The sequence below is a fragment of the Pteropus medius genome, unplaced genomic scaffold (assembly GCF_902729225.1).
Source record: "Pteropus medius unplaced genomic scaffold, Ma_sr-lr_union100, whole genome shotgun sequence".
Taxonomy (NCBI): domain Eukaryota; kingdom Metazoa; phylum Chordata; class Mammalia; order Chiroptera; family Pteropodidae; genus Pteropus; species Pteropus medius.
Window position 1 is genome coordinate 374,565 of NW_024354886.1, and position 19,897 is coordinate 394,461.

Sequence of the window (19,897 nt, forward strand, 5' to 3'; positions counted from 1 at the left end):
GGAAGGAAGGAAGGAAGGAAGGAAGGAAGGAAGGAAGGAAAAGATATTTGTGAAAATAGTGGATCTTTAAGGCTTGAAGTTGCCCTTTTCTTCAGTGGTCACAATTCCTGTGTTTGAGGTGAAGTAAATGTTAAGACTTTGGGGAAAAAATCCATTTCTGGACTTCAGTTTCCTCATTAAAAAAGCTAGGTGATTCCAGATACTTATCCTTATAGTTTCTTTTCTCTCCAGCAGTATATAACTGTAAACCTTGGCTTCCATTTCAGTTTTTGTATTTATTAAATAAATTTAGCTTACACATGTTGTATGCTATTTGGTTGTAACACGAAGACATTCACTCTTTCTCCTGGTATTGCCATTTCCTTCTATGGGATTGTTTTTCACTTGTATTTTTCACATTATGAATTATAAGAAGTTAGGTCTATGCAGTGAACAGTTTTTAACATATATCTAGAGAAAACTCTCATGCTTTATAAAATCATAACTGACAACTACTTCTGTATCTAAAAGAGAGTAACCAATGTTTTTATCAGTGAAATTGTCACAATCTAAAATACAGATAAATGTTATGATGTGACCTATTAGCTAACAGTAAGGAATTTCACATTGCGTAATTCTCCAGAAGTGTGACTTCTTCTACCAAGAGCCCAATCCAATAGATGTTTGCCTAGTGGATTAGCCAATCTTTTAGTAAACATGATTGGAGTTAATAGTCTGTAATTATTTGGGGAAGTTTGGTTTTTGTTGTTTTTTTTTGGTTTTATTTTTAAACCAGTCTGTGTTTCTAATATTAATTTGCTTATCAGGTACAGAATGTTTTACTTCATTGTTTGTCATATTTTATCTTTAAGTATAATTTTAAAGTATAATCTGAAAATCTGATTCTTTTATAGGAAAACATCAGGCATTGTTTTAATGTGAAAACAGCTTTAATGATAAGAAAAGGAGGTTCTGACCTGAGCTTTGTAGTACTGATGCTACTTTCCCATCTTCCAAGTATCCCTGAATCAAAAATGTTGAACAACATTGGTTAATAATCAGTTTAAGCAAAAACAACGAAATAGGTTTCGCTCTTAGGTTATATTTGGCTACCTGTGGGACAAAACTATAGCATGAGTAGTTTAAATAATGAGGCCATTTATCTTATATTATACAAAGTACAGAGGTAGGATGCTTCAAGACTGGTTGAGTCAGTCAATATGAATAAAGGTTTCTCCATCATTTTATTTCCTTCATTCACAGCAGGTCATCTTTATCTCAGGGTAGTTCTCCTCAAAAAGAATCTTTTTCAAAAGTATCATATCTCTACCTCTGGAAGATAGCATACTTTCTCTTTCATCTCATTGGGCAGAGACTTATTATGTAAAAATAGCTAAACCAATCACTGAAATAAAATGGAATCACCATGATTATGTGGGCTGATGTAGAGCTTGTTATTTACAAACTCTTTTTATTCCTTAGCTGGTCGTAGGCTATCCTTCCCTGAGAACTAGATTATGAACATTTTCATCTCATCTTCTATCAATGAAAAGTGGCAGAGAATGGCTGTTGCATAAACAAACAAGATGACTGAAATAACTTTTTAAAAAGTTGAAAAATATGACAAAAATACATCCATAATCTCACTGACCTAATGTATTTTTTCTTATTAAAAAATTTTGTTCATGGACACAAATTTTTGCTTAGTTGCTCTTTAAAGATATATATGTTTTTGTATACAGCTTGTACATTTCATATTACCGTCATTATTCTCTATTTTATCATCTAGTCATTATCATTACCAATTTAATTTTTTGAATATTATGTCTGGCAGATCAATATGTTGCCATATCTAATAATTGTCATAATGTTGCACACCTACATTGTTTAAAAATATAGTATTTTTATGCTAAGATAAACATGAAGATTCATTTAGCGATATTTATATTTTTAAATTCCCAAGTGTGAGATCACTATTTCAAAGTATCATCTATACTTTTGAACAAAGAATGTACACATGTAGGAAAAATTATTGGTTGACAATAAACCATTTATATATTTCTTTATGCCAACACTCTTCAAAGTCTTGCATCTTTTTATGGTTTTTTTTTTTCTATCTAGTTGATAAATTCCTGCTCTGAATCCTTTGAAAGTTAAATTTTTGTATATGAAGAGAGGGGGCACTGTATTTGAAGGTACAAATTACTATGAATTTATAATTTAGCCCTCTAGCAGCCCAGAAGCTCTTTAATAAGAAATTTTCAATACCATGTATATTTTACCTAGAGAAAATGTCAAACTCTCACATTTTTAAAAAGTCCACAATTTCTTGACATTTTGAACAGATAATCTCAACCTCTTCTTCACATAGTAAATTGAATCACGGCAAGAAAATCTTCACCTTTGTACCGGCTATTCAATAACTCCCTCACAAATCACATACATACACACCTAAAAATGTGCCTCATGCCCTCATCCCAATGCCCACCAAAGAAAATCTCTCATTTTAACGGAAGATATCTTTTTCTTCAGGCCAAAGTTAGGCTCTCTTCACCTGCTCTCAGGATCTTATTCTCTATTCATTTTACTTTTCTTTTATCTCTCTCTCTCTAGCAGCAGAAACATATAAAACTATACCTTCCACAAGAGTTTCCCTTCAAATGCTCTCTATTACTTTTCAGCATAGATTTATAAAATGTCATCATAAATTGCCGTTTTCACAGCTTCTGTTCCAGTTCCTCAGCTTACCTGCTGCTGCCCCACCACTGTACCAAATCTTCTCCTACAATTTTGCAAGGGTACCGATGATGCCATTGTCACTAAACCCCATGGATGATTTTTAGCTTTGCCTTATATGAACCCTCTGTGCTTTAGATAATGTCAACTTGCAACAATTTCTTGAAGTAGTCACTTCCTTCAGCATCTGTGTCAATACAGTCTCCCAGGTTTCTTCTGCTTCTCTAGCTATTTCTGTCTTCTCAGACCTGTTTTCCTCATTCTTGTTCTGCTGAGTTCACTTCTAAGGTTTTCTTTCCCAATCTTCAGACTCATGATATAGAGTCACGACACTATAAGGATTACATGAATTAATATTTGTAAAGCACTTATAAGAATGCCTGCTCCATATCAAGTGCTACATAACTATGTTAAACAAATCAGTATCATCCACTCCACAGATGTAATTATCATTCATTTTCACATCTCCGTCTCCAGCAGAGTAGTCTATGCTGAGCTCTATGTCTATATATTAGGCTTCTTTTTTTTATGGCTCCAATGAATGTCTCATAAATACTTCAAATTCAAAAGGCCTCACACTGAATTCATCACCATCCCAAGGCAACTTGTTATATTTCTTAGGTTCCCCACCTCACTGCTTTTGACCCTTTTGCTTAAGTCAGAAAGGGTATCTGTCCTTGAATCTTCTCTCTTCCTTACCTGCAGTATCATATTTTAAATCACCCATTTCTCTAAAGTTTCATTTTTAATTTTCTCACAAATCTAGCCACCTCTCTCCAACCCCACTTCTAATATTATATTATATGTCATAGGCATCTCAAAACATCATTCTGTTTCTGGTTTTCTGATATTCCAGAATATACTTCAAATTACAACATAAAAACTTTCAAGTATATGTTTGGAGGAATTTTAGTTTTATGTTGTGTGTGTGTACTAAATATTTATGATGTTATGACAAGAAATATGGAAGGTATATATTTTTGATGATTTATAAATATATGAAAGTATATTGCTTGGTTGGGTCACTTTATGTATATTGCTTGGTTGGGTCACTTTATGCTTCAAAATCTGAAGAATCTTGAACAATCTGTCACTTATCTCTGTCTCTTATTTTATTTCTTCATGAAAGGTCTATTCTTTCTTGCTAAAATAATTTATTATATAAGTGAGAGCCGTTTTCCTTCATTCAGTTTACAAGTATAAAATTTCTCACACATTTTGCTTCCTCTTTGGCCCAGTTTTTCCCCCCAAGATTTCAAAGGTTTTTATATGTCCTAGGATGTATCTTCCAGATATTAACCCCTTCTTAGGTCTCTTCCAGATATTAACCTATCCTAATTTACAATGCTCATATTATTAAGAGCATTAATCATCTTATACTAAGTATCTAGCTCAACCTCTGATTTTGATTATAGTGTAATAGACAGTGTTTGCCTATTTTATTATGCTTTTTTTTTTTCAAAGAAGAGCTCTTACCTAACTCTTTTTTTTTTTGTTTAGTATCGAATTAAACTCAAACAATTAAGGATTAGAAGTGAGGAAGATGATAATGAGGTGGTGTTGATAATGTTGAAAATGTCAGGAATTCTCTGAAAAGAATCAATGATTCAAAACATGATTATTTAATTTGAGGATAAACTAAACTGTTTTCACACTTAATTCCAATCCTTTTCCATTTTTTTCCCTGTTGCCTGATTTGGGATAAGTCACATTTATTATTCTGAAAACAAACGGGGCATTTTTTGTTGTTGTTGTATTTTAAGTTCTTTAATTACTCTCACCAAAATTTAGGCTCTATACTAGAGACATTTGCTACTTCTGTAGAAAATCACAAATGTTGGAGTTTGTAGGAGTAGATTAAATTTTGCTAAGAAAAATCCTCTAAGGTTGCCTTCTAACTGCTGTGTGATTTACACCTATTATCTTTACTCATCATCAACACAAGTAGGTTATAATAGCCTCATTTAACTTGAATCTTATAAATGTTTAAAGCTTTGTTTCTAGTAAACAAGTAGAAAGCACCAGACTGATGGTCAAACTGCATCTTTCTTATTCCTTCCTATATCCATCCTTTTCATTACATTTTACCATGCTATCTTGCCCTATGTATAAAATGACCTCAGTGTATTTGATTGCTCATCTCTTTTAATCCTTAAATTATTTTGAAAGAAAAAATAGCATACAAGAGCAAATCCAGAACTTAATATTGCTGATTCTTACTCTGCATCCTTATTCTCTGTAAAATATTTCTCTAACTTCTATAATTCACAGACATTATATCCTCTACGATGTCACTCACTTAACTTTTACTGAAATTAAAATGAACAATTGAAAAATTTTAAAAGAATATACACACTCTAACACACACATATGTGGGCACACACACAAAATTTAGGCAGAGGTACAAAGAAATAAACACATGCTTGTAAAAATGTGTATATTGGCTATATTGCTGAATGACAATTTTCAGTACATATCAATATTCTTAAAAATGTACAGACTCGGCCTAATAATTCCTCTTCTGTGAATTCATTATAAAAAATACTTATGGAAATTTTGAAATATTAAACTACAAATATATTTATTATACTGATGTTTATAATTGCAAAAATAGAAATACTTATTTTTCTAATTGGTAAAGTAAATTATAAAACATTCAAAAGATAAAATATTATATACCTTTAAATGAGGTTATGCAGGTCTTTTCAGAGAGATATCTATATCCTTACGTTCAATGACAAAGGAAGTTACTAAACTACATATATGCTTTGATTATTCACATATGTTCATAGAAATATTATTACACACATACAGACTTACATATACACATATTCACATACATATAAAATCATATGCAGCAGTAATTTTTCTGAATGGGTATGTTCATGGTTTTTCTATAATTTATTCTGCTTTTTTAGGTTTTATGATTTCTTAGAAATAAATGTATATTACTTTCTCAATTTAAGAAGACTATTTTAATTTTTAAAATGTTAAAAGAATGACATCATAAATACATGGTGAAGAAATAAATAAAAATTCAGTATCAGTGAAATTTAATTTAAAAAATAAGAGCAGTTGGTCAGAAAATCACCAATCTATCAATACTTTTCTCCACCTTTGGATGAAAATATTTATTTAAACCTATTATAATTAGTAATACTAGTCAAAGCAAAATTTTGCCTAACTGTGATCCATATTATTTCAACAATACCAAGGACAATGCTTACTTTATTTAATTTTTATTGACATATGATTGACATAAAACATGTGTAAATTTAAGTTGTACAATGTGCTGATTTGATACATTTATATTATGCAGTTTGATTACCACTGTAGTGTTAACTAACACCTCTATCATCTCACATAATTATCTTTTCTATTTAGTGATGAGAACAATTAAGATCTAGTCTCTTAGCAACTTTACAATACAGTACTATTGTCTTACAATCACTATCCTTTGCTTTAGATCTCCAGGACTCATTTATCTACTGGTTGCAAGCTTTTACCCTTTAACAACATCTGCCCAGTTCTCTTACCTACCCCGCTCCTCGCCCCGGCCTCTGCTAAGCACAAAGAATGCTTACTTTAGATTTATACAGATATAGCACTTAGATGAAAATTAAGCTACAGTTTTTTTTCCCTAAATGGCATTAAATACAAATAAAATGGACAATTTTTAGATGGTTTATTATTAAAATTTTGTATTTTTTTCAACACAGAGGTTAGAAAACATAAAATTTCTGTTTGACCTAGAACCTATAAGTTTATTATAGTCATAGAAGTTATATTGCAAGAGCAATATCACATATTTTTGAATAAAAAATTTTTAAAATCAAATTATAAAAATTTTTAAAAATCAAATGGTTGCAAAATGAATATAGAAAAAAGTTTATTTCTGTAAATACATTTACCTGTTACCGACATTTTTTATAACAATTATAAAAAGAAACTGAACACTGTCAATTAAGATGTTGGTAACATATATCACACTTTAATTATGTGTCATGGGGCAGAATTAATTTAGATGCACTAAACAACACATATAATAGGACCTTGAGGGCACGATTTAGAATTCCTTGATAGAGTATGGAGTAATTTAGAGAACATACAATCATGAGTTAGGCCAGAGATTGAAATGTAAACACCTAAGATCCCCAGTGCAGACTCTCTAGTGAACTCTCATTATTTGGCCCTATCAGGACATCTACACCATACCTCTTCCTGTGAATCAGCAATTGACCTGTCTCTATACAAGTTTTTACACCTGTCAAATCTGTAAAGTCATTGAATGACTTAATTATTGTCCATTCAATAGGAATTTTGGGAGCAGATTTTATGAGTAGAAAATACGAGCAGGTTTTCTGAGAAATGAGGATGGAAGAAAGGAATAAATAATTACTTGAATAATTATTGTATTCTCTAATAGAGGATTAATTTATCATCGAGATCTATTATGTTCACTTTCATTAATGCAGTTTCAAATAATTATAGTGTCTACATGTATTTTAAATTTCTCCAGTGAGTTTTTATTTTCTGTAACAATGCATTTTATTTATTTATTTATTTATTTTACAGATCCCTTAATTCATTGATTTATTTCATAAACATTTATTGAACTCCTGTTAGGTACCAGAGAGAACAGAAATAATTCCTGCATTTAAGGACAGAGAAGATAGTAAGCAAATAAATATATAATGTGTTGTGTAGGAATAAGTATAGTGGATAAAAAAAAAAAAAACGAGAGAGAATAGAACATAATTATTGAGCTATTTTGTCTAGAATGCTCAAGGAAGGACACTGAAAAGACACCATTTGAGCAGAGATTTGATACAAAAACAATATTTCCATAGCATTTAGGAGATTGAGTTAGAGTATAATTCCAGGAATGGGGCAGTAAGGAGGACCCTAAGAGTAGAGATTTATCAAAGAATTTCCTCTCTGCTGCCATTGAGGTGTCTCTACATCTTTTCCATAATAGTGATAATGACTGCTCATTTTCCTAAAATCTTGTGACAAATATTACATACTTAAGATCTGGGACCTTAGAATTTTTTTGAAACAAACTTTATTATGCAAAATTATGAAAAATCTCCAATTTTAAAATAAAACTTCTGAGCAATTTCATAGTTAATCCATACAACAAACTAGCTGAGAGAAAATTATTCCCCAATTTCAAGTACAAGAACTGACATATAGGGAAGTGCCTTCTGTACTCTAACATATGATTTGTGATTACAGTTGAAGAATTAAGCAAGAGAAAGGGTTAGGCAGTGAGGGCCTGTTTTACCTGCCAAATCTTTTCCTCTTGTTGTGAACTTAAAAAGGAAACTTTCTTCTTAGAAGAGACTTATACAAAACAATTATTTTCTAAGAACAGATATTCTCTCTTAGGAAACAACAGAACAAAAATACTTAATTTTGGAGAACTGATACTAAGTGTCCTTAGACAAGTGATAACTACATTTCCTATAGGAATGTGGTAGACTATGGCCAGTCTTTCCTCCGGCTGAATAATGCAGCAAGACATAGAACATGGAAGCCTGTAGCTGTGCAGAAAGGAAATAATTAGCTTACATATTAAAAAGTAGACTCTAGAGCTCACATATATCTTCCCACAGCATGATGATGAAAGGGAAGTAACCTTTGCTTCTGAGACAAATTTACTAACCAAGTTTGAAGACACTTTCTTAAAAAACTAGTTCCTACTGTAGATTGAATCATATCCCCCTCAAATTCATGTTGAAGCCTAAATCCCCAGTGTGATTGTATCTGGACCTAGGGCTTTTAGAAGGTGATTAAGGTTAAACAAGGTCATAAGGGTGATGTCCTAATCTGATAGGATTGGTGGCCTTATAATAAAAGGAAGAGAGATCTATCTATCTATCTATCTATCTATCTATCTATCTATCTATCATCTATCCATCCACACACACTGAAGAAAGGCCATTATTGAGGAGACAGGAGAAGCCAGCAAGAGAGCTCTCACCAGGCTGAATCAGCCAGCACCTCAGTCTTGGAGTTCTCAGGCCCTAAAACTGTGAAAAATAAATTTTTGTTTTTGAAGCCACCCAAACTGTGGTATTTTGTTATGGTATCCTTAGTACACTAAGATAGTTTCTGTGAGCTTTATCCACAAAATCACTTTTATCTTTACCTAGTGAAGATCCATTTTAAGCCTTCTTGGCTAGTTTGAAGTGAAGGCAAAGAAAAGCCACCTTCGACTGGGTCTAATTCATCCTTCTTGCCAAACCTTAAAACTTAGTTCATTGAAGTTTGCCTATCTTAAACATTGTGGCTCTTTCGTTCATTTACCAGCTGGCCTACCAACATAAATTTCATTTATATTATTGTATGCTCAGAGTTCCAAAAACCTTACCCTACCAGCAGGGCTGAGTACACAATTCCACTGTAAGATGGCGAATGCCTTAAATATATAGTGCCTTTTTCAAATCTTTATTTATAATTTTTATATAAATGAATCATACTAATCAATCCACAATTAATGTGTAAATATGTTTTCATAATATTTAAATTTCCTTTCACCAACATTATTATTATTTTTTAAATCTGACAATATAAAATGATTAAATTAAAGTAATCTGCTTCAGCTTATATGCTGCCACTTATAAGCTGTTTTCTTGAAAAAGTTATTTTATCATTTTGAGCCACTTATCCTCATCTATCAAATGATAGAGAACATTATTTTAGGATGAGTGTGAGATACAAATGAGAAAAAAAATAATGAAGTTTCATTAATGGTAACTGCCATTTGCATTATGATTTATTATTATTAAAATAACAAACTCTAATTTAACCACCCATGGTAAGAAAAATGTCTTAAAAGCAGGCATCCAGAGAGAAAATCTAAACAAAAACTTAATCTACAATATGAAAATTAACTCCAGGTAATTCAAGAGCTGGCTATAATGACATGTTTGAAATGGGGCTTTTATGAAATAGGAATTTGCTCTTTTCAATTCTGGTCTTTAGCCAAGGTTTTTTTGCTTTTTGTTTTGTTTGGTTTAGTTTAATGTGGGTATATGGGGTTTCTATTTCCGCTAATGTTTGGGGAAAAAAGAAAACATGATATTTAGATTTTTAAGTACCTCTTTTGAAGATGTTCCTTTGTGTAGGCTTATTTTAATCTATTGATTCAGGCTTTGACTGATGGTTGAACTTCTGTGTCCTATTCCCAAATATAAGAGGTAAAACCCAGATTTTCTAATGCTTATAACCTATGCCTTTCTCTGATATGGTTTGTTAAGGCTTGGGACAAAAAATAACTTCCCATATATATAGAAAGAGTGATGTGGAACTATTTACACAGTAATAAATATAACCACTAATGAAGTATAGAGTTTAAGGAATAAAAAACATTTTGGCAACTTGGTGAATAAAAAATTATAATGATCACATTAAAAAGTTATATTAGTTAATGAATTGTACTCATAGGATTAGCCAACCAGAGAAACCAATTTTTATCCTGTAGTTCCTTTAGTGATGCTGCCTAATCATCTTCTTTAAGTCACAATAAAGGTAATATTTCAAAGAGAAATAAATATTGAATGACATAAGTAATTAATATATTTAATTACATTTTCCTGAGTTGGATTTGGTTTCTATTTCATATGTCTTGTTTATTTTGAGGATGCTTTGGGAAAATCTAGGATCTAGTCCTTCCTATCCCTTTCTAGCCATGTAGGCATATAATGTTGGAATATAAATCATGTATCTCTAACATCAATTTGGTATACTTGCTTCACTGACTGCACAGCATTATTGTAAAGATACAGTAACCTAATAGATAAGTAGCCACTTCAAAAATAATGTCACTACAAAAAAATGATGTTTTATAACAATATATCTTTGTACTTCCTATATAATTTCTTAATATAAATGTGGTTTTATACCATACAGCCAGAATCTCATATTTGATCTTAATTTTAATGTTATGTCCTAGATAAATAATCCTAATGCCAAAATAACGCTTATAGTGATGACTTTGTGCCCCAGGAATGTAGGACCCAGGGGAGGGACATTAATAAAGAGATAAAGAGGGCTCTGTAATGACATGTTAGAATTTGGTATGTGGCAAACATGCAGTTTCACAGCCTTAGACCTCTCTTGGGAAACTGCCCAAACATTTGCATTCCCATAATGTATTTATTCAGAAAATATTCTTTTCCTGAGAAAAATTGGGCTTTCAAACCTCTCACTGAGATTATGCAAGTTAAGTAAATCTCCATCCAGGAACAGTTATGAAGTCTAGAAAGAAATGTTTTTAACAACAACAACAAAAAACTATTGCCAGGCCCTAGTCGTTCAGAATATTTCAAAATTTTTAGTTGAAAATACCATTTATAAAAAGTAAACCTCAAAACATAAAAAGAAAATAGAAAACTATTAGAATCTCTATAGGCTTTTTTGTCTCTCTCCTTCTACCATAGTTTTATTCTAATGTTCCCTTTCTTCATTCTTTATCTTTGGTGTTAGTGTGCTGCAAACTCACCCAAAATGAGAAACGGCCAAGAAAGCACATTGATGAGAGATAAAAACAGGCTTCGGGTTTCAGTGGGCAGAAGGGTAGGCCTCCTGGGGATCAGTCAAATTGAGTGGATGGAAGTAATAAACGCCAAGAGAATAACATTAGCCACTGCTGAGCAGAAAATTGGAATTATTCTTCAAGTTATATTTTTTCTCTTTTTCTGGATGTCAGGTTTTGTCTCTCCTGTCTTTCCTTAGTATGCCATAAATAAAGAAGCAGCCAAAATGAAATTTCTTTCTTTTAGACATGGTAAAGTACTCATTTTGTTTAGAGATAAATAGTAAAACTTTAAAAACATTTAACAATATGTAATAAATAAAAAAAATCTGAACTAGGAAGTTTAAATTATATAAGCCCCATGCTGATAATATATACGTTAACACAATATGTGATAATTCCTGATTAAAGATGATAAAATAATGACTGTACCCTACGACTAAGGATAGAATAGATCAATAACTGTCCACTAGTTATATCACGCCTTTCCTAAAATGATGTACTAGAAATCTAATGCTGTATTTCCAGCCTACTACTTGTCTCTTCCATTCTCTATGAGCTTTTTGCTCGCTGGATTCTGCTATAAATTCTCATTGATATCAATGTCCATTTTCATTCCTTAGGAGTTCTCTTTCGGTCACCTGTGAAATTACCAAAATATTGCTAGCTCCAATGGACCTGCATCCATTTTCTATTTTGGGTTCCTGACTTTCTAGGTTCATACAGACCAATTCTCTTTCTTTCACAAATTCTCTTGAGAATATTAACGTCATAAATAAATAGTAAAATAGTAAATAATGCCTTTTTATTAGAAATTCTTTTAAAATGCTTGTCAGCATATAAGAGGCTGCCTTCGTTTTAATTTCTGGGAGCCTGTGCTTGGCATATTTTCTTTATTTCTATCTTATGTTAATATTTATGTTGACCAAAGCACAGATCTTGCCAGAGAAATAAATTGCTATTTTGAAACATGAAAAACAGGCAAAAGTATAAAAATGTGGATAATTGTCATTGTGAGCATAGTAAGTACTATGTGATTGTGTGAATAGGCAATTCACATCCTGTTATGTATCCCTCTTTCTTGCTTTCATAATTGTTGAAACATTTTCAGATCATTATCCTGCTAAATACTAATTAGAGAGAGAGAAAAAAACTCTCTGAACTGACATAAATCTTCCCTTATCCCATCTCCAGGCTCAAAAACACAGAATTTTCTAGGTGAAAATAATCTTTGGGTTTTTTTTTCCCTTTGAACTATATTTCAAATTCTTCCTAAACTCTATCTTCCATAAACTCTACTAAATGCATACTTAAAAAAAAAAATTATACCCTCTTCACCCATTTCCCCAACCCCCAACTCCCCACCTCTGACAACCATCAATCTGTTTTCTGTATCTATGAGCTTAATTTTTTTTTGATTCCACATATAGGTGAGATCATATGGCATTGTCTCTGACTTATTTCACTTAGAATAATGTCCTCAAGGTCCATCTATGTTGTCACAAATGGCAAGATTTCATTCTTTTTCATGGCTGAATAAAACTAATTATACACACACACCCCACTTTTTCTTTATCCATTTATCTATCAGTGGACAATTAAGTTATTTCCATATTTTGGCTATTTTAAATAATGCTGGAATGAACATGAGGGCACATATATCTTTTGAAGTTAACGTTTTTATTTTCTTCAGATAAATACTCAAAAGTTATATTTCTGGATCACATGGTAGTTCTATTTTTAATTTTTTGAGGAACCTCTATACTGTTTCCATAGTGGCTTCATCAATTCACATTTCACCAACAGTGCACAAAGGTTCCCTTTTTAACACATCCTTTCTGATCTGCATCATTTCCTGTCTTTTTAAAAATTTTATTATTAGTTTCAAGTATCCAGTACATTTATTAGATATTTATATAGTTTATGAAATGATCTCCCTGATTACTCTGTCTTCCCTCTGGCTCTACACATAGCCATTACATTACTGCTGCCTGCATCCCCTATGCCGTGCTCCCCATTCCTGAGACTATCTTTTTTTTATATGAGCCATTCTAACAGGTATGAGGTGATATCTCATTGTGGTTTTGACTTGCATTTTCCTGATGATTAATAATATTGAGCATCAATTTCATGTACCTGTTGGCCAACTGTATGTCTTCTTTGGAAAAATGTCTGTTCAGATCTTCTGCCCATTTTTCTAATCCAATAATTTGTTTTTTAGCTATTGAGTTGTATGAGTTCTTTATGCATTTTGGATATTAGCCCCTTATCAAATACATGATTTGCAAATATTTTTTCTCATTCCATAGGTTACATTTTCATTTTGTTGATGGTTTCTTTTGCTGTGCAGAAGCTTGTTAGTATGATGTAGTCCGACTTATTTATTTTGCTTTTGTTGCTTTTTCTTTTAGTGTCAGACTCAAAGAATTGATCGCCAAGACCTATGTCAAGAAACTTATCACTTATGTTTTCATCTAGAAGGATTATAGTTTTAGGTTTTATGGTTTATGGTTTCTGTTCAAGTCTTTAATCAATTTTAAGTTAATTTCTGTGTATGGTGTAAGATAGTGATCCAGGTTTTCGAATGTCATTTATTGAAGAAATTGTCCTTTCCTCATGGTATATTCTTGGCTCTTTTGTCAAAAATTAATTGACCATACAAGTGTGAATTTATTTCTGCGATCTCTATTCTATTCCATCAATCTATATGTCTGTTTTTATGCCAATATCATAGTGTTTTAATTATCATAGATCTGTAATATAGTTTGAAATCAGGGAGCATGATACCTCCAACTTTGTTCTTCTTTCTCAAGATTGCTTTAGCTATTTTGGGATTTTCATGGTTCCACACAAATTGTATAATTATTTGTTTTATTTCTTTTAACAATGACACTAGAATTTTGCTAGTAATTGCACTGAATGTATAGATTGCTTTGGGTAGTATGGACATTTTAGCAATATTGATTCTTCCAATCAATGAGCACAGAATATCTTGCCATTTATGTATCTCTTCTTCATTTTCTTTCATTAATGTCATAGTTTCCAATATATAGGCCTTTTGCATCCTTGGTTAAGTTTATTTCTAGATATTTTATTCTTTTTGATGAAATTATAAATGGGATTGCTATTTTTCTTTCTGATAGCTCATTATTAGTGTGTAGAAGCACTACCAATTTTTGTGTATTAATTTTGTATCTTGCAACATTACTGAATTTATTAGTTCTTACAGATTTTGATGGAAACTCTAGTGTTGTCTATATATAATATGTCATTTGCAAAATATGATAGTTTTACTTTTTTCTTTCCCAATATGAATGCCTTTTCTTTTTTTTTACCTAACTGCTCTGGCTAGATCTTCCAATATTATGTTGAATAGAAGTGGCAAGATTGGGCACTTGTATTGTTCTTGATCTAAGAAGAAAGCCTTTTAGCTTTTTATCATTGAGTATGATGTTAGCTGTGAGCTTGTCATACATGGCCTTTATTATGTTGAGGTGTGTTCCCTCTCCTTTGTTGAGAGTTTCTAATTATAGATGGATGTTGAATTTTTTCAAATGACTTTTCTGCATCTATTAAGATAATCGTATGATTTTTTTATCTTTTATTTTGTTAATGTGTATATCATATTGACTGATTTGTGGATATTGAATCATCTTTGCATTTCTAGAATAAATCTCTCTTGATTATGGTGTATAATCCTTGTAATGTATTGTTGAATTCGGTTGGCTAATATTTTGTTGAGGAGTTTTGCATCTATAGTCATCAGTGATATTGGTGTCATAAAATGAATTCTGAAGAGTTCCATTCTCTTCTATTTTTTGGAATAGGATAAGAAGAAATGGTTTTAATTCCTCTTTGAATGTTTGATAGAATTTACCAGTGAAACCATCTGGTTCTAGAATTTTGTTCATTGGGAGGTTTTTGAATACTGATTCAATCCCCTCACTAGTAATTAGTCTGTTCATATTTTCTATTTCACCATGATTCAGTCTTGGTAGGTTATATTTTTCTAGGAATTTATCTATTTTTTTTTTCTAGATTGTCCAACCTTAGCAAAGGATGCTATTGTTGCCGGGGCAATAAAGCATCAATCAAATGGAAAGAAAGTAAAATAGTAAAAATTATGATTCTGTAGAAAAAAAATGTGGTAAATAAATTTTAATACAGGAAAATATAGGTCAAACAGTAACGAAAATATTCCACTTACTCTTTTAAACAGATAGATGCTGAGATATCGACCAGACAATGTTTTTCAAAGTTAGCATATTTCCAAGCACATCATCATGATGTGACGTAAGATCAAAACAACCACCACCAAAAATATCCACCAAGTGCTGGCTATCATCCCAGTTATTACTGTCTAAAGGGTGTAACAGCAATGAGAGACTCATGGTGGTGTTCAGCATCCTGACTCCAGACATTTCTGAGATCCAGCTTCAAACCTACCTTTCTAGTCCGAGATTGTTCCACCTTCTCTAGAATGAATAAGCTGATGACCTTTGACTTAAACTGTCTGAGATGGCATCTGATCCTTGCAATAAAGGAAAGTTTAAAACGACTAAAATTAGACAACATTCTAGGCTACCATTTTTAAAGAAAGTAACAATGGATTTAGAGCTCACATTCTCATCATGTTCTTCAGCAGGCACCCAACCTCAGCCTGCTACCCTAAACATACTATATTTTACACTCAAAGTATAACAGAGTTGTATATCTCAAAGAATCAAATGGAAGAGTCTCTGAAAAATACTTTTCAAAAATAAGATAAAGACTCTTCAAAATTGTATATATGTATGCACATATACATATATATTTGTGGATTCAAGTAGTTTATGGTATGATTTAGAAGGAATATGACACTGCTACTGACTAAAACTCAAATATGTATTAACATTTCCAAAGCACTGAGGAAACAGCTCATACATTTCATTAGTTATTTTAACGAAGCTTAAAGCAAAATGGTATTTATTACTTTATTATTTATTATTAGGCTACCCACATCTGAATGGTGTATATTGCAGCTGCATTCACTACATATAAAAACAGAGAATTCTTTAACTTGTTTTTGATGGGATATCTGTTCCTGCATTTGTGAATGTTTACTGATAAGCTTTCCCTTTCCTTCCTGACTGTGATATCATCAGTGGCTGAACATGTGCATATGTTCCTTTCTTTTCTTCTTCCCATAATGCTATGTGAACATTACACATTTCCTTCCACCTTTGAATCCAAAGTAAAAATGGCCCTTTAAAAAAATTTTAAATGTGCTTTTCCATTATTTTTTTGCTATGGATCTTTAAACCATTTGAAACAGGAAATACCACTCTCCTGCTGAAATCTATTTCCTTTAAATGTAAATGTGTTGGTTTATCACTTAAAGTCACTTTTTTGTGAAACTCTTTTGAATTAGATAACTCCCTAACTTGAGAGTGGAAGACTGGTATAAAGGACTGGCTAGAATGTCAGACATTTCTTTTTTCAGCAGTTTTATTATTTCACAGACTACCTGGTTAGAAAATTGGTTATAAAAACAGAAATATATTTTAAAGGAAACAAAGATGAAAATTTGGATAATATGTTTCTTTTTTAAAAGAAAGACCAGAGCAAAAGGAAAGATAAATCAGTATTTGAATGTTCCATTAATGAAATAATAGAATAATGCAAGAAAAATATATTAAAATATAATTAGTGCTGAGAAAAAATAATAGCTATGAGAAATATGTGACAAATAGAACAGCATATGAAAATAGACCTTAATACATACTTAGCTATTTTGATTAGCTATTACCCATGTCTTTCAATTAGTTCCATTTTAATTTGTATTTTCAAGGTTGAAATATGATCTGTATACTTGAATGTTTTTAGATATAGTCACTGAATGTGTATATGATGGAATTTGTGGACAGAGGTGCATGAGAATGCCTATTAAAGGTCATAAAAATTTGCATTCGGAGGCATGCATATGATTTTTACTAGTCTATAGATAATTCCACATTAATACTCTTTATTAACTATATCTGGGTTCTGTATTTCACAGATGATTTGTGCAATGAAGAAAGAACAGATATTTTGGGCTTCTGTATATCTGTTGCTTAGTTGTGCCTCTGTCTCTCTCAATGCTGTTCCTGAGGAAGATGGAGAACATAAGAATGTTACAGGTAAAATGATAGAAGCATTTGACTTTTGTAGCTAGTCAAAGCTCTCAATTTTAATAAAAAAGTTAACAGTTTTTTCTCCATTGTATAGGAAAATTAGTTTTCAGCAAAGTGTCTTATATATAAAATGTGATGTGTAAAAAAAACAAAAGAAAACAAAACAAAACCCAAACCTTAGTCCAAAAGAAGTCACATTAGCAAGGAAGACTGCTTTTTTTTTTTTTGGCTATAATATTAAACACTGGAAATCCAAAAATAAAGTATTAACAATAAAACAATAGAACAAGGAGAAGACTGTACAGTGATTATTATTATAGATTTCTTTCTTAAAAGAAATATTTTGTGGCAAATTAGTACATGATTGATAGAAATCTCAAGTCATTGATAATAGTGAGAGAATACGAACACAATAACAGCTTCTATTTGTGTGTATGTTTATGAGGTATCAAAGATTTCCATAAACATTCTTATTCATATCTCTAACAGCTCTTTAAAGTGACTTTGTTCAGTGTACTTCCCTTTGATAAAGATTGAATGAATATATCTTATGTGTCTGAAATTGTGGTTGGTTCTAGGGAAGCAGTGATGACTGACTCTGGGTTTTCAAGAATCACAGTTTCACATGGGAGACTGAACTGTAGACAGGTTATTCAATATAATATAGTAAATAAAGTGACAGGGGCATGCATAGATGCTGCTGTTAATGCAAAGAGGAAGGGGACGCATCTAAGCTTGGTGATCTGAAAGCTGTGCATAGGGCAGTGGCCAAGTGCTAAATGCTATATCACTTCAGCCCGTAGCCCCGAGTGAGATACTTTGAGCAGATCTGAAGATCTGCACCAGCCAGACCCACAGCTTATAGTGCAGCCACCTACATAGGCCTAGCCTAGATGAGGCCCAGTAACCAGTAGACAAGAAGCAAACCCAGCTAGGAGTAACAAGGCCACTCACATCATACCCATAGTAAAAAATAAAGGCTTATTGTTATGTTTCATATATCTCTATCTCTATCTATCTCTATCTCTCTATATGTCTATATCTACATCTATATCTAGAGATAGATAGTTAAATATATATCTATATCTTTCCGTATAGTTACAATTTATTAAAGATGAAACATTTAATGAAGTAAAAACTATAATATGCCTTATAAAATTTTGGCAAATAATCCTTCATTTGGTTCATTTCTCAAAAAGGATGGCTAAAGATCTAATATTCTGAAAGTTGGGTAGAGACGGGATGTGACGAATGAAAAGGTCCAGGTGTTCTCAATATTCACCTAGTCCAGTCTCCCCCAATTAGGCTGAGAAAATGCATGCCAGTTAACCAGGAAGTCTTGAAATTGTTGCTGCTGCTACAGTCAGCCAAGAAACCAGAATTAACCTATCATGAACTAAACCAGAGTTTCAAATCTCTGGGGAAATCCAGACCAAAACCAGCTGGATAAAAAAAAAAAAAAATTGATTTTAAAGCTAGACTTAGGTGAAGTCTTATCCAATTTTGGCTTTAATCTTGCAATAGCATGATCCCACCTCTGAATCTACTCAGTTTTGGAGATACCATTTATCATATTACGGCAAAGTCATGCCACCATTTTATAGAATTATACCATATCATTGAAATAGTTTACTATCATTTTATAGAAAAATATACAAGATTTTATTGCTTCTCTCACAAGTCAATAGTAGACTTTTTAAAAAATCAGTCCAACCTTCAGGGAGAATGAAATACAATAAGCTTCCTGAAATGACAAAATGAATAATCAAAAGCAGTGGTGATAAGCTTTTTAAAAATTCCTTTGGACTGGGAGAGAGGCAACATTCAGAGAGAGGCAAATATCTTTTATAAGATGTAGAACCAGACAGACCTAAGTTTGCATGTATGGTTTGCCACACAGTAGCCTTGCAAAATTAGATGAGTTATATAAACTCTCTGACTCCCAGTGTCCTAATCTATAAATAAGTGATATAAATAACTATGTTCATATGGTTTATATAGCAACTGCAAAAAGCATCTGATACATTTTCTGACACAGAGAAAGCAAAGAGTACATGACTGTTTTCTTTCTTCTAGAGAAATCCAATCTTTTGGTCAGAGAGTGAAGCAATATGTAGACTTAGGTAGTAAGACGCCTTAACGCTCTAGGTTTCCAAACAAGTTCCAGAAGAATGAGGATTCTAACAAACAAGGACATGACACATCTCCAAATATTATCATAAGCTACCATCCAACATCCCAGGACAGGGAGAAGGGAGAGGGAGATAGTAATCCTCAAACTGTGAGACATAAAATACAAGAAATCAATTACAAAGATGGCTAACTATAAACCATACTTCTATTTATCTGGCCGCATCACATGGAATTCCTATTACACTGCCCTGTATGTGTTTTCTAGTTTCATGGCCTTAGCTCAATCCTTATAATAGTCAAGCCTTTCTTCAAGTCTCAGTGGCAAGTCTCAGGAAGTTATTGCTGACACCCTTAG

The 19,897-nt window shown here is 32.0% G+C and overlaps 1 protein-coding gene across 1 annotated transcript in view; it reads left to right on the plus strand.

The window, feature by feature from the left end:
• The window catches only part of TFPI (tissue factor pathway inhibitor), a 54,709-nt gene that overhangs the window by 10,806 nt on the left and 24,006 nt on the right, over positions 1-19,897 (plus strand). Inside the window, exon 2 of the mRNA XM_039856106.1 lies at positions 17,295-17,415. Coding sequence (XP_039712040.1) covers positions 17,295-17,415 — 121 coding nt within the window. The remainder of the gene's footprint in view (positions 1-17,294; positions 17,416-19,897) is intronic.